Source organism: Paroedura picta, chromosome 1, assembly GCF_049243985.1.
Source record: "Paroedura picta isolate Pp20150507F chromosome 1, Ppicta_v3.0, whole genome shotgun sequence".
NCBI lineage: Eukaryota > Metazoa > Chordata > Lepidosauria > Squamata > Gekkonidae > Paroedura > Paroedura picta.
Genome location: NC_135369.1, coordinates 64,118,544 through 64,132,622, shown reverse-complemented (window position 1 = coordinate 64,132,622; position 14,079 = coordinate 64,118,544). Strand labels below are relative to the sequence as shown.

Sequence of the window (14,079 nt, the reverse complement as noted above, 5' to 3'; positions counted from 1 at the left end):
CTGCATACCTCTTTGATGGATGGTGGGAAAATAGACATAATGAAATCAGGAACCTTTATTTCTGAAATTCTATGTACCTTTACTCTGCAGTAATTTCAACTTAACTCAGTGGACATTGCTTTAGTTCAATATCTGGCCCTGCTAATGAGGCTGGAAACTCAGTTAGCTTAAATGATTGCAATATCGAGGCCTTTTGAAAAGTCAGTGCATTATCCATTCATTAAATTTAGTCATGGGGCCCCAGAACTCAAATTGCTTGCTGACTATAGGAAATCTAGAGAGAAAATGAAATGTGGGATTTGAATTTAAGTATATGTTTTGTAGTGGTATTATTTCAAGTTCTCAAGTTGCTCATGGCAAAAATTTATTTTCTATAGCAACATTTGGGGAAATTCTTACCAGCATTTATACAGCCGTATCTCCACCTTAGCAATACATGATTATTGTCATCCACTGGGAGAAAGGGGGGAAAAAAAGGAATTTTAGTGTTCTGTACCAGATGTTCACCTGTTTTGCTTTTCAGGCAGAATATAGCTTTGGAGGAATGGAGCAAAACTTTCAACCTTATTTATTGCTATTGTGGTTCCCCCAACTATAGTTGCTTAAACCGCAACTTCTACATTTCTTTGCCCCATACACCTTCCATGATGAAGCTGGTATCACCCTGCTTCTGCATGTCATATCAGGTTTGTGAACAGGTTTTAATCCATTGCCATGACAATGGACAACAATGAAAAGAAGTAGTACAGGCACGTGCCATCTCTCCATCCTAAATGGAGCAGAATAGGTTGCTCCATGGAGAATCTCCACCTTGCCTCCCCCAGTACTTGGCCATCAAGTCATTAATCAAGGACTCTCAGTAACTGATCAGCATTAACCATATAGATATTTATTGCATCCAATTTCCCCAATTAATTTCTCTCCTTGGGTTGTAACTATGATTCAATGACACCTTTTTCTCTTGCTTTTATTTATTTATTTACATCACAAACCAGACCCCTCCCCACTTTTCTGTCTTCCTTGTTCCAACCCTGGAAATAAAATATTTGCTTTTGAACTTGACTGTCTGTTCTATGACTGAGACCGAAATCTGTTTGCAAGGAAGTTTTCACCTGTCCTTTATCTACCCTGCCTAGTGAGTTGTGGACCATCTGCTGATACATGTTTGGTTAAATTATTTTCCCCTTTTGGATTATTTGCTGCTAAGAAACTTAGATGGCCACATAGACCTGCATGTAGGTCTCTCTTTTGCCTTTGGCATTCCCTCTCAAATGGTGTAACTTGCATATTTTCTGGACACCTGGAATAGTTGATTTTTCACATACAAATACATGTTCAAATACACCCCCCTTAATTCAAGAAATCATTAGCGGGCAGGAAGCTAGAAACCTCAACAGATATCAGCTGGCCTCATCAGTTTTATTGTTTATTGCTATTATGATGGCTATTGAAAACTTTGTATGGTTTTAAAATGTTGTAAACTGCCCTGAGCCAGCTATGCTGGGAGGGGCGGTTATAGCAATAAAATAAATAATTTTCTGGTATGGAGTCTTAACATTTGGTTGGATTGTTGATACTCTTTAAAGTGCTTGAAGTTTGCTTATTTTCCTGCCCAGATATTCATTCTACTCCCCTTAATGTACTTAGTTTCTGTTTTTTTTCTTTCAATGTTCCTTTCAGGCTTATAGAACAGGAATTCCTTCAAGCTTGCTGTAGAACCTAAGACAGCATTTTCTTTGACTAAGGAGTGATACTCTTTGTATGAAAGGATTTTCCCCATATACTTGGGCCACTTCCCTGTGGATTTTCGCTTTCTGCTGGAAGTGGAGCACATAGGGTATGAACATTATCTGACCACTGATCAGGTTTCTTCTCATTTGGCTGTGGTTCCAGCTTGTTCCATATAACCCAGTAGAAACTACTAAACCCACTCCTATCTGCATAGCTTAGCCTCTTCATTTGGACCTTTTTTCTCAGTCCAAATGTTCTTTGACAATCATCAGGAACAAACTAAGCTGATAAAATTACCCAGTAGCAAACTGAGATGTTGCAGGATCATCTTCTCTCGGGTCCAGCTACTGGCTGAGCAGGCAGGAAGTGATCGCACACCTCTTATCTCTACTGGCTGAATCCAAGCTGAGTGTCCCCTGCATCAATAGCCAGTGCTGCTGGGTAGTTTCTGGTTACCAGCAGGCCTCCAAGATACTGCCCTCCTGAGAACTTCTTGGTAAAGGGTGAGTGAAATGGGAGTCAAGAACTATTGTTAACATGTGGCTTAAAAGTATTATTGGGATTTTTGGATATTGGTGTTGGATGGGTTGGGACTCTCAGACAGTGGTTTATAGGGTGCATCCCGCTGCCAGTAGGGGATGGGGGGTGCTTTACATAAGTGACTTGGCACCATACAGTTTTGCCCAAAAAACAACCCCCCCCCTCCACACTCACAATCCCGTCATGCCCACATCACTTCCCATTGATGTAAGAACATTTTGTTAAAAAGTGATATTCTTCTGGCCTGGGGTGAGTTTGGGGTGGGGGAATTCGAGGGTGTGAGGTGCACCCAAAAATGGGGATTCCCTCCCAGATCAGTAGACCTGGCAACCCTACTGGATTATAATAGCACAATAGTGATTTTGTTGTAGCACTATTTTCTTAATTGGGGGGGGGGGGATAAAAGTGCCTAAGAGAAGTCCTGTCTTCCTAAACCATCTTTCACAAAGCAGTTGATTATAAATGAATGTATATAAAAGGTTGTTCTGTTTTGTTTGAGAGGTTAAGGGATTTTCAGTCCAAATATGAAAACAAAGGAATGTGAAGGAAAGCAAGAAAGAATGAAAAGGAAATAAGAACCACTCACCTGATTTTCAGAGAAAGAGATTTGTCTCCCACCTGCAGATAAATTGCGAAAGGCCTCTGGAGAGTACAAAATACATTTCATTTTATGAAAATGAACAAGTAGGGTGTATGAAACGATTGAAAAAGAAACAATTCTTTCTTTAATTTATTACTGCATGTAGGCAATAACATTTTAAAATTCCAAAATGAATAAAGTAACATCTTGAAATTTTAAACATTGTTAAGATTTTCTATCAAGCAGTAAGAAAAAAATTATTAAAGTATCAACAATGCAGTGTGGAAAGTGAACCCCAATGGGAATAAAATATAGCCATTTTCTCCCACACACTCAAAACAAACTGTAACTAATGATTAGAGCACAATGTTTTACTGGAGACGACATGTCAAAGAGGGATCACTAAAGATGTGTACGTGCTCACATCCAGAATCTCAGTACTAATAAGAGGTATGCATAATTTAACGACTTGCCACAATTTCTCATTTAATCAGAGCACTTGCTTGCACATGAAACACATGTTAACGATTTCTTGGAATGCTGCCACTGGGTCTGAGCCCACGTATAGCTTAGCGTAGGTATTGCTGGGTGTTGGAGGGAATGCACAGGTACACCATGAAGTTAGTTTTATGCCCATGACAAACAAACAGAAGCTTGTTGTGACATCTGAAGGCAGCCTTTCTCTTCTGACTGTGCCTTTTTTTGGTCATTCTTGTTCCACAAGAGAGATGAAAGTAAAGGAATCCCTCCGTATCTGTCATCGTGCAACAGTACATTTTATCAGGCTGATGCAGCACAAATTATTTCTGCATGCAAAATCCTTCAAGGAAGGGGGGAATTAGAGGAAAGAACAACATTCTATGCTTTTATGTGTCTAATTACTAGAAATTGCTTGAAAATACTGGCTCATTCTATACATGTCAAATAATGCACTTTCAATGTGCTGCTGCAGATGGATTTTCCTCTGCGAATTAGAAAATCTACTTCTAAAGTGCAGAAAGTTCGTTATCCAATGTGTGCACAAATGAAAGATTAAAAACTTTATACAGGACTTCAGAAAAGGGTATTCACAGCTTTTACAATCAAGGCTAAACTCTACTTCCTGGTGATAAACTGCAAATCTAGCAGACTTAACCTAATGACCTCAGCATAAAATGGTGCATGAATATTATGGTCTTAAGTGTGATTTAATCTCTGGGTTTTTTTCCACCTCTTTTTTAGTGTGAATGATAAAGAGTGAGATATTTTTTGCTTTGGGTATTATTAGCTCATGGTGATCCAGAGAACATGAATAATCGTTTTAATGAGCCCATCTGTCTATTTATTTATTTATTTCCCTGGCCATTCTCCATTCACATTAGTGGCACACGGTCCGTTATTCCCATTTAGCTCTGCAACCATCTCCTGAGAAAATGCCACAGGCAGCACTTTCAAGTGTTTCAAGAAATGTGTCATGCATTTTAAGCTTTCAGTAAAATAATAATTGAAAGGTATTGGCAGATTCTGAGATGCTTCTTCTAGGCAAATTTGGAATAGCGACATCACTTTTCTTAGCTTTAAAAGAGTCCCATTTTGTTCTAGCACTTAATCATGCAAGGTGCTTTTTATCTAACTGGCTTTCCTTAAAGCAGGAGCGTGTGAAAATTTAACATGATCAGATGAATAACTCATGGAAATGTAAAGATGCTTTGCTTCTTCATTTCTCAACCTAAAATGATTATCTGGTAAATTTTTCTAGGCACCCTGTTAAATCCAAACTACAATAAGCAGAGCAACTGGTTGGCTGTTGCGTGAGACAGGATGCAGGACTGGATGGACCACAGGTTTGATCCAGCAGGGCTCTTCTTATGATCAAAGGAGAGGGGAGAAAAGGAGGATAGTTATGCATACAATGTGAACTTTTATTGCTGTAAAAGGCCTGGGACCAGTCGAGCGCTGAGCTGAGCCAAATTCCTTGTGCAGTAAGGGTTTTTGTTTTGGCTAATTTATGAGATAAACCAGTATCCTAAATCTGTACACTTCAGCATGAGGAAATGAATTAAGTGCTAAAAGAATCTTTCTTCTATTATGCTGGATCCTTAGTACCAAATAGTGAGTGTGGAAGGAAAAGTTTCATGTTCCATTCTCCTGACCCAGCTAAGGAGAACATTGTATAGAAGCAGACATGCATCCATACCATTTGCTGGAGTTAAAACTGTGCACATAAATCAGACGTGCATTAAGGCGTGCATCCAGGAGCACATCCAAATGAGGAATACAATGTAGACTATGCAGTTTGCATTCTGTTTTGTGGCCCTTCCAAGCGATCCCAGAAATCTGCTGGCTCATGGAACTTAAAAGTAAGCTAGTTTGTTTCTCGCAAGCTATTCTCTAAAAAAAGCATTTGCAATGCATAGCATGTGACTTACTTGCCATGGTCTCAAAGCGAATCATGCAGCAAACAAAATCTGGAAAGCCAAGCCTCATGGAGGAGTCGCCATATCTTATGGTCATTAGCTGAAGAAGTTTTTCATCCACACTCAGGCCTACAGGCAACAAGAGGGGGAGTTGAAAAAGGAGAGTATACAGACCAATAATGCTTGGCAGCTATAGAGAACTGTGCTCAATTAGATCAGTGATACTCACCCTGCAGATTGCGAAGAGCCACTTTTGCAGTTCCCACCAACCAAAGGAGGCACATGACTACTGTATGACCCAGCCCATTATCCTATACATGCACATACACGCACAAACAATAGCATATACATAATATTTTCAATGACCAGATTACCTCTGAGCATCTAGGGTAGCCTTTCCCCACTACTGGGAGCTTTGTTTTATGAGCTATTATTATTCAACCGTGGTCTGCTTCACTCCACAGCCTTAGACAGTGCTGCATATGATGTCTAACAGTTTTTATATGGCTATATAGTTAACAGTTTAAATGATTACAATGTTACAAGTTGAACAAACTTAGAGTCCAAAGGCACCTTTAAGATAAACAATTTTTTATTCAAGGTATGAGCTTTCGTCTGCATGCACACTTCCTCAGTTACAATGTAATAGTACAATGTTACAAGTTACGAGTTTTACAAATTTACAATTTAATGAGTTTAATTGTATGTACCAAAATTAAATGGAGTTGTGAACTGTGAATTTATAATGTAAACCGCCCTGAGCTGCAAGGGAGGGAGGTAAAGAAATGTAATAAAATAAAGGCTGAGAAAGCACAGACCACCCCCTCTGTACAATCTTAATATAATTATGGGTAAGGTGTGTTGCATTTCAAAAATGAAACTGTTTTATCTTGGGCCCATAGCAATGATTAATTTATTAGAATTTCTAAAGACATTTCCTAGAAGGGGGGAAATGCCATTGAGCTCCAGCCCCATCCTCTGTGGTTCTGGGCAAGCCATAAATGCCCAACCTCACAATGAAATCACTAGATGGTTGGAAAGTTTCCAGGCACAGAAATGCTTCAGGGGACAGATTTCTGCTTATCGTATGGCCACATACACACACACACACACACAAATAATGTGGCTCTCTAATGATAAGCAAAGAGATCTTATCTTTGTTCATAGAGGTAAGGCAATCCTTTTAAGGACTGGTGAGCCATTGTTTTCTCCATTTTTCCTGTTCTCCTGCTTTCAGGAAGCATTGATTGAATCCACAGTTAATCCATTAGAACCAGGGATCCTCCAACTTTAATATAATGAGCCACCTTAAGGGCATGTAGGCAAGAATCAATGAAGTCGATTTGGTAATATGTTCAGAAGTGACAAGGTTTGCTTATTTATTTAAAGCATTTCCATCTTTCCCTTACTCTAACAACACGTTCATGCAAAGTACTCGACATGTAATTAATTTATTAAATGTCCTGCTACGAGATGTGATTATGGTGACTAGCTTAAACAACTTTAAAAGAATATCAGCAAATGCATGATCCTCAAATAATTACAATAGTGCTTGGCTAAATGGAACCTCCATGTTCAGATGCTGTAAGGAAAAAACAGCAGGGGGGGAAGCCTCCTTTCATGCTGTGCTTATGAGAGTCTCAGAGGCAGCTGGCTGGCTATTTTTAGAAGCAGGAGGCCGGAATACTTACACATTTGGCCCAGTTCTGTAGGGCTCCTATTATGATTATTTTTAGGAAAGTGTGTGTGTCAGATCATTCTATTTAATTCCCACTGACATTCAAAGCAGTGTTTGTCACACCATAAGATATATGGATGAGCGATAGGGATGTGAGTGTCCTGCATAGTGCAGGGGGTTGGACTAGATGACCCAGGAGGTCCCTTCCAACTCTATGGTGCTAGGATTCTATATGTGCCTCCTGGGTCAGAACGAACCATCACTGGAAACAACAGTATCTTGGAGTCATCAAAGAAGCAAAGAGATAAGTCCTAGAACACATGCCCACTAGTCCCAAGCGCTGCTCTCTCATCCTTTTTCTGTAGAGGCACAACAAGTGGTGACAGAGAGGAGGCATTTTCATTTTGGAATGGCCTCCCCCTTGAGCCTCACCTGGCACTAGAGGTATGCAAATCTTAACCATTTTTTGCCTTAATATTTGTGAAAAGCTACTCTGGGCGGAATGAGCCTCTTGTGGCGCAGAGTGGCAAGGCAGCCGTCTGAAAACTTTGCCCATGAGGCTGGGAGTTCAATCCCAGCAGCCGGCTCAAGGTTGACTCAGCCTTCTATCCTTCCGAGGTCGGTAAAATGAGGACCCAGCTTGCTTGCTGGGGGGTAAACGGTCATGACTGGGGAAGGCACTGGCAAACCACCCCGTATTGAGTCTGCCATGAAAACGCTAGAGGGCGTCACCCCAAGGGTCAGACATGACTTGGTGCTTGCACAGGGACCTTTACCTTTACCTTTACTCTGGGCGGATCGCTGACGGGGATACCGCCAGGTTCTGCATGCACGGGCCCACCTCCAGAAGCCGGCTGCAAGGCACTTGACGCACCTCATGGCCAGACGCTGGCTGACTGACGAGGAGATCACTCTCGTAGCTCCATGCTTCCCCGCCAATCAGCCTGCCTGCAAGTGGCCATTGGCCCACCTGCCAGCAGGGCTGCCACCTCACCCAATGTGCAACAGCCCGACGAGCTACAGGGACATTCGCTGGCTGCCATTGCAACGTCCCGCTCATATGCTGCACACCTTCCCACCACCCGCCAACTTGTTGTGCCCACTGCAACTACGATAGGTCTGCCGCTGGCTGGCCCCTCTGGAGGTGCACCCTGCTAGCACCCATTGCATTCCTGGATGCAATGGGCTTGAAGGCTAGTAAAACGTAAGGCAGAAATGATATTTTCTCAGGTTCAGGTATATCCCAATGCTGATGTGGTCAGTGGTTCCTGCAGGGCTGGCCAAACTGTGGCTCTCCAGTTGTCCATGGACTACAATTCCCATGAGCCCCTTGCAGGGGCACATGGGAATTGTAGTCCTCGGACATCTGGAGAGCCACAGTTTGGCCACCCCTGCCCATAGGGTATAGTGGAGAATCAATCCAGGGGTATCTGGGGCTCGATGGGTGGCTGTTTTTGAAAAAGAGGCACTGGATTTGCTGCACAGCTGCAGATGCCTTTCCTAAAAGAACCCCAAAATTTCAAAAAGATTGGAGCAGGAGGTCCAGTTCTGTGGGCCCCATTCTCTATTGCCTTCCGTGGAAGGAGGGGAACATGGCCCCTTTAAATGCCTTCTGCAAACTTTGCATGAACTCCGCATCTCATTTAAATTAAGCTATCCAGCTGTCAGAATTTTTCAGCTAGGCCATTTCAGATAGCCAAAATTCAGCTCCAATTTATATCCAGCTGAAAGAATAGCCAGAAATTATTAATAAGGTATTTTGACTATTTTTTGGATCCAACGCACACTCCTGCCTGACACCCACATTCCAATCCTTTAGGTGCCAGGCAACAACATTCCCTTTTCTGCCCTGGCTTTCCAACTGAGGGAGTCCCGTCTTTTTAAAGCTGTTTTTATGGTCTGCTTCTAACCTGCGGTATGTTTTATAAATAATAAATGACACAGGTAAGAGCAAGAAAGCTCACAGATGGGATGAGAGCAGCAGGTATTTGCAACACACTTGACATCCAATTATCAGTAACGGGGCAGCAAATCTGCCTGATTCATATGCAGGGAATTCACGTGAAAGAGAGACAAACTAGCTAACCTAATGGGGGAGGCTGGGGAACAGTATTGTGTCCTTTACACATTACACATTCTGCTACATTTCTGCTAGTGGAGTAAGAGAAGCTGACCATGCAGTATTTATATGACACCCCCCCCCTTCCTTCAATTCAGTGCTTGTGATGTTTGTTTGTTTTGCCTTTAAAGTCTGCACAGCAAGCAATTTCCCTCCCAGTGTTACACCTTATTGCCTTTATTATCACGATACCTGTCTTGCATCTTCCTTGACGCAGGACATTGATGATAAATTCCACACTGGAGCACTGAGAGCATCTAGCTTTCCTCTGCCTCCAAATGCCCACCTGGACTTTCTGCCTCCAGGGGCCTTAGAACCTCCACTCCCTTTCCCTGCCCCCAAGGACCATATGAAGCTTCAGGCTGTTTGATTACACTTTGACTTTCCCCATTCTCACAGAAGAGAACAAAAATATAATAGTGCAACTGAAACACCCAGTTAACCATCTAAAAGGCTCATTTCTAAGGCAGCATTATTGGACGACAGCTTCCTCTGTGCAATGTGAGGGGCTGCATATAGATATCCACGCAGGAAAATATTCAATGAGGAAAAACAATTGTTTGAGGATTGGGGGTGGGGAAGGAAGAGAGCGTCCAATCCCCGTTTTGCTCGGCAGATGTCACTATGAACTAGACTTGTGCATGGGAGTTTGCTTTGTTACTTTCCTTTTTCTTAGCAAGTCCAAAAGACTGTTTCATTATTGGGTTGTTTCATGTGGTTTCGTTTCATTGTTATTTCTTTTGTTATTGCTGTTACATTTTCATAAATCTGTTTTATTAGTCCTCATTGGTTTCAATAGAGGACCCCTTCTTAAGTCTGAACATTCATGGTTTTCTCTCCAAACCAGAAAGAACATAGAGGAATTTTAGCCCTCACTTAGACATAGTCCCAAATTCCAGACAGAGAATAAAGGGATTCCCATTTCAGAGGCAACAAAATACACTCATATTTCCCATTAAAGTCTATAGGAGATTTGTTTGGTAAAATTCCAAAACACACAGAAACAGACCAAAGTGCCCATTGAGGGAATTCAGCATTGGAGCTACTTAGCTTGAAGGCAGTAGCATGAGGAAGAGACAGACTGAGAAGGCATTAGCATTTGTGTGCACAAGGAGGGCAGAGCAACTGGAAGACCTGAAAGATCTTCTTGAACAAGGGATATGTTATGGAGAGCAGCAAAGGCATATAGATCATAAGGAGGAATTTGGTAAGCAGTGCAAACACTGGGAGGAGAGAGGAAGGAATATCCTTCAGGATAGGAATACCTCAGGCACATATATAATCCCAGTGGCTACATCTTGCTGTCAATCAAAAAAAGCCAGATCTTTTCTGCCCCTCCCTGAGGAAAGCAGCGTATGGCCTTATTAGGAAAATATTGGCTGCCTTGCAAAAGTGGACCCAATAGAAGCAACACTATAATAACAAAGGAAAGAAAAGAAAAAGAAAAGCCATGGGCTTTTTGTACCATAAGCTGTTCAAATGGCAAATCAGTTTCATTTTCACATTCATTACAAAACACTATATTTATCTGTGCAGTAAAAATGCAGGTAGATGGGTAACAGGGAGCTAGTTTGCTTCTCCTAAACAGGAATTAATCCAGGTTTACCATCCAAAATGTATATGTATGAGGAGGATTAACTCAGCTTAACCCCTGTGCTTGCATTCATACATTATGGATAAGTGAAGTTAGTTTGTAATCAGGATTCTGTACGCAAGACAGATGAATGAAACATACATAAGAACAGGGAGAAAAGTCCAGTACATGCTCATGTCAGTTTAATGTTGATCTCAAATGACCTCTGAGTACAGCTGGCATTTCTTTTAGAAGCTTTCTCATGAAAATTCACCACATTTCAAAATTAAACTGAAAACTGAAACAATAAAATCAGGGTCCAGTAGAAAATTGAAACTATGTTCAAAATAAGTTAGCATACCTGCCATCTGTGTTACTCTTCTCAAACAAGAAATGTCCAGGAATCCAGATTTATTTTCATCTTCCTTTTTAAAAATCTCCTAGAAAATATTTGCACTTGCTTTAAAAGTGGAAATTCCTAGATCCAGTTACTGTTATTCTGAAATATCACAAAATGCTTCCCCCTCTTCCCCCAACTCTGTATCTGGAATTTCTTTTCTGTAATAAGCTCCATTCAGGAACTCAGGATCATTAACTATTTAACAGTATGAAACAGAAATACAGAACAACTGAGAATTTGGATGTATAAACTCACACAGACCTTGTACTTGTTGAGATACCTCCACAGTGGCTCAAACTCTTGTAGTATGAGTCTTCCATTAGCTTTGAACTGTATGTGTAGTCAAGTTTTAAATAAGTTTTAATTCAATTCAGTACACAAATATGTGCTGATAGAGAACTTGGGCTGGTAGTGGACACTGGTACTAAATGGAAGTGTCCTTTGATCTGCCTCCTTAGCTCTAACCTATTGCTCCCTAATAATATAATGGCACATTTATACAATATGGGGGTAACTCTTTAGAACAGGCTTTCATGAAACCCGGGGTTTCTTGATGGCCCTGGAAGAGTTTCCCGAATGGGTGGAAGTTAATTACTTTTTAATATATTGTATAATGTATTAAATATTTATCAGGTAATATGACCATATATATCATGTCAACCCATTTCCCCCTCCCAAAATGGCCAATGATGGGCCTGGAGGGGGTGGGAAAGAAAGGGTTCCCAAACATATTCTGCACGATCATACCACTTCTCGAAGCCTGAAGAATGTTTCAGGGAATTCACAACAGTAAAAAAGCTGAGAAAGACTGCTTTTTACTGTAGGTAGAATATTGGATGTCGGAACATTTCCTTGCAATATTCCTTGCAAATATTCCAAAGAAATATTCCTTGCAAATAGAAACAATTGCATTATGGAAAAGGCCTTGCTGGGATCTATCTGCATAACAAATTTGCTTTTCACAGGCAGGGCATTTGGGAGCTTTCAGACATGTGATTTGCTCCTTCTATAAGACTCTACAAAAGAAGATACCTGGAGCATAGTTGCTTAGGGTTGCTAGGTCTCCCCTAATCTTTAAGGAGGTTCAGTGGAATCTTGAGAGCCAGAGTGATATAGTGGTTAGATTAGAACTCAGGAGTTGGGCACTACCAATATCCTTCTAAGGTCACTAACATTAACAAGTTTAGAAGGGTGTAATGCTGCTTGAGAGTTACTCTTCTTTCTGCCACAAAGCTCATATGATAGCCTTGGCTCAATCATTCCCAGCTTGATCTTCCACAGAAGGTTCTCATGAGGATGTGTCTACTGCTTGGGATTTGCTGGAGCAAAAATATAAGGGGTCTCAGCTCCTCAGTAAGGGAACCTCAACTTTTCAAAATGAGAAGTGGAAGCAGACTGATCTGGTGATCATAAATAATTATGTATCAAGAAACGGTTGAGAAATTCCATTCATGGTAGCCGCTTATATCATCTTGTACAGGCATGGAACACAAGTTGTGGGACATTCAGGCAGTGGCCTGTCAGGTATGTGCCCCAATATATGGCTTAAAAAACCCTTAAGGTTTGGTTGCATTTTGACCCTAGAATGTCCTGACCCATATCAATGCACTCCAGTGGTCCTTTGGAAAGAGACACATCAATCTGACATGTTTCTGAGGCTTTAATTGCTGTAATGAATAATGAAGGCAGTGCCCTTAAGTCTGTATGTTTGTACTTGGGAGTTAGTTTGTGACTCTTCCTCATCTCCCAGGTATAAGGAGAAATTATCCACAGAGGGGAGGGAAATCTAACCTGAAAGTAAACATATATCTATGCATTTCTGTGGTGAGAGAGTGACTCTGTTTGAGAAATGAACGGAGAGTGCAAACAGTGTGGAAATGTGTATGCTTTCCCTTGTGGGATAAGGTTTTCTTGGGTGGAGAAGGTGGAGACTGAAATTAATATGGTCTGCAATGAACAATTTACAGCAGGGTTGCCTATCCCTGGAGATTTGTGCAGGGTTCCTGGAGAAGATGAAGTGTGGGGAATGGAGAAGGGCAGGAGCTCAGTGGAGATGTGATACCTGAGGGTCCACCTTCCAAAGCTGTCATTTCCTCTAGCAGAGGCTATTGTTGTAATATCAGATGCAATTCTGTGAGAACGCCAGGTTCTGCCTAGAGGCTGGCAGCCCTGTGTGGAGAATGGACTGACATTCTGAAGACTCTTTCTCTTCCCCCCAGCATCTGATAGAAGTGGTCTGCAGAGAGGAGAGCACAGCAGTTTATAGATTCCCCCCATATGTAGTGGGCAGACCTTATGGTAAATATTTACTCACAAAGCTCCAGTAAAGGGAAGCTCAGCACAGCCATAACTCAAAGCGAGGAAGGGCAGCATAAGGGAGGTTTATTGCATTTGCTGAAAAGATACATCCATCAGAGCTAAAAGGCTCCTGCATGAATCGAAGTTGAATCTGTCTCCGCTTCCCAGACTGGCCATTAGATCTATAAATGGATAAATCAGAAGGCAAAAGACACAAAGAATAAGGAGGTTAGGGGGGTAGCAGTGGCAGAAAGACTTGCTCTTAACCCCAGGTTTTTGGAAAGGGCAGGCCTCCACTGTGGGCTCCTTCACAACTGATATTTTGCAAACAGAACAGGGGAATAACTGGGAAAGGATTTAGCCCTGTTTTCAAATGCACTTGTTACCAGTATGCGTTTTGTACTTAGAGTCTGTGCCCAAATACAAAACCTCACATTAGAAATGGAATGCATATGCTAATTTCTTTAACATGACTTCTTGACATAGGATGTTACCTATCATTGAAGCATTTGAGGTGACTGAAGAAGCACTGAACATCTGGGCTTAATTTGCTTGTGTCAGGGGCACTGAGAGGAGGTGCCCTGGTTCTTTTGGAGGCACTTGGAGCCATGGAAGTCATGCAGTTTACTTTTATATGCTGTGCTGAGGCTGAATGCTTAGAGGGGACTCCTTGGAGGGAATCTTTGTCTAGGATCTATGGTGCCTCTTAGGAGTGTCATACATTTTCTCTTATAGGAATAATGCAGTGGGTTGGAACCTATGCA

The 14,079-nt window shown here is 41.6% G+C and overlaps 1 protein-coding gene and 1 long non-coding RNA gene across 7 annotated transcripts in view; one reads left to right on the top strand and one right to left on the bottom strand.

Moving 5' to 3' along the window:
* The window catches only part of LOC143839167 (calpain-13-like), a 132,238-nt gene that overhangs the window by 3,207 nt on the left and 114,952 nt on the right, over positions 1 to 14,079 (bottom strand). For 4 of the 6 annotated variants that reach the window (XM_077341002.1, XM_077340995.1, XM_077341001.1 and 1 more), the window contains 6 exons: positions 13,424 to 13,497; positions 11,279 to 11,347; positions 10,979 to 11,057; positions 5,260 to 5,376; positions 2,858 to 2,913; positions 400 to 453 (listed from right to left, as the gene is read on the bottom strand). In XM_077341002.1, coding sequence (XP_077197117.1) covers positions 427 to 453; positions 2,858 to 2,913; positions 5,260 to 5,376; positions 10,979 to 11,057; positions 11,279 to 11,347; positions 13,424 to 13,497 — 422 coding nt within the window. In that variant the 3' untranslated portion in view covers positions 400 to 426. Of the gene's footprint in view, positions 1 to 399; positions 454 to 2,857; positions 2,914 to 5,259; positions 5,377 to 10,978; positions 11,058 to 11,278; positions 11,348 to 13,079; positions 13,254 to 13,331; positions 13,498 to 14,079 lie in introns of those variants that run through there. The other 2 variants (XR_013231656.1, XR_013231652.1) reach the window with 2 other exon arrangements.
* Positions 1 to 14,079, top strand: part of LOC143839218 (uncharacterized) — a 121,154-nt gene that overhangs the window by 52,649 nt on the left and 54,426 nt on the right. The gene's annotated exons all lie outside the window — the stretch shown is intronic.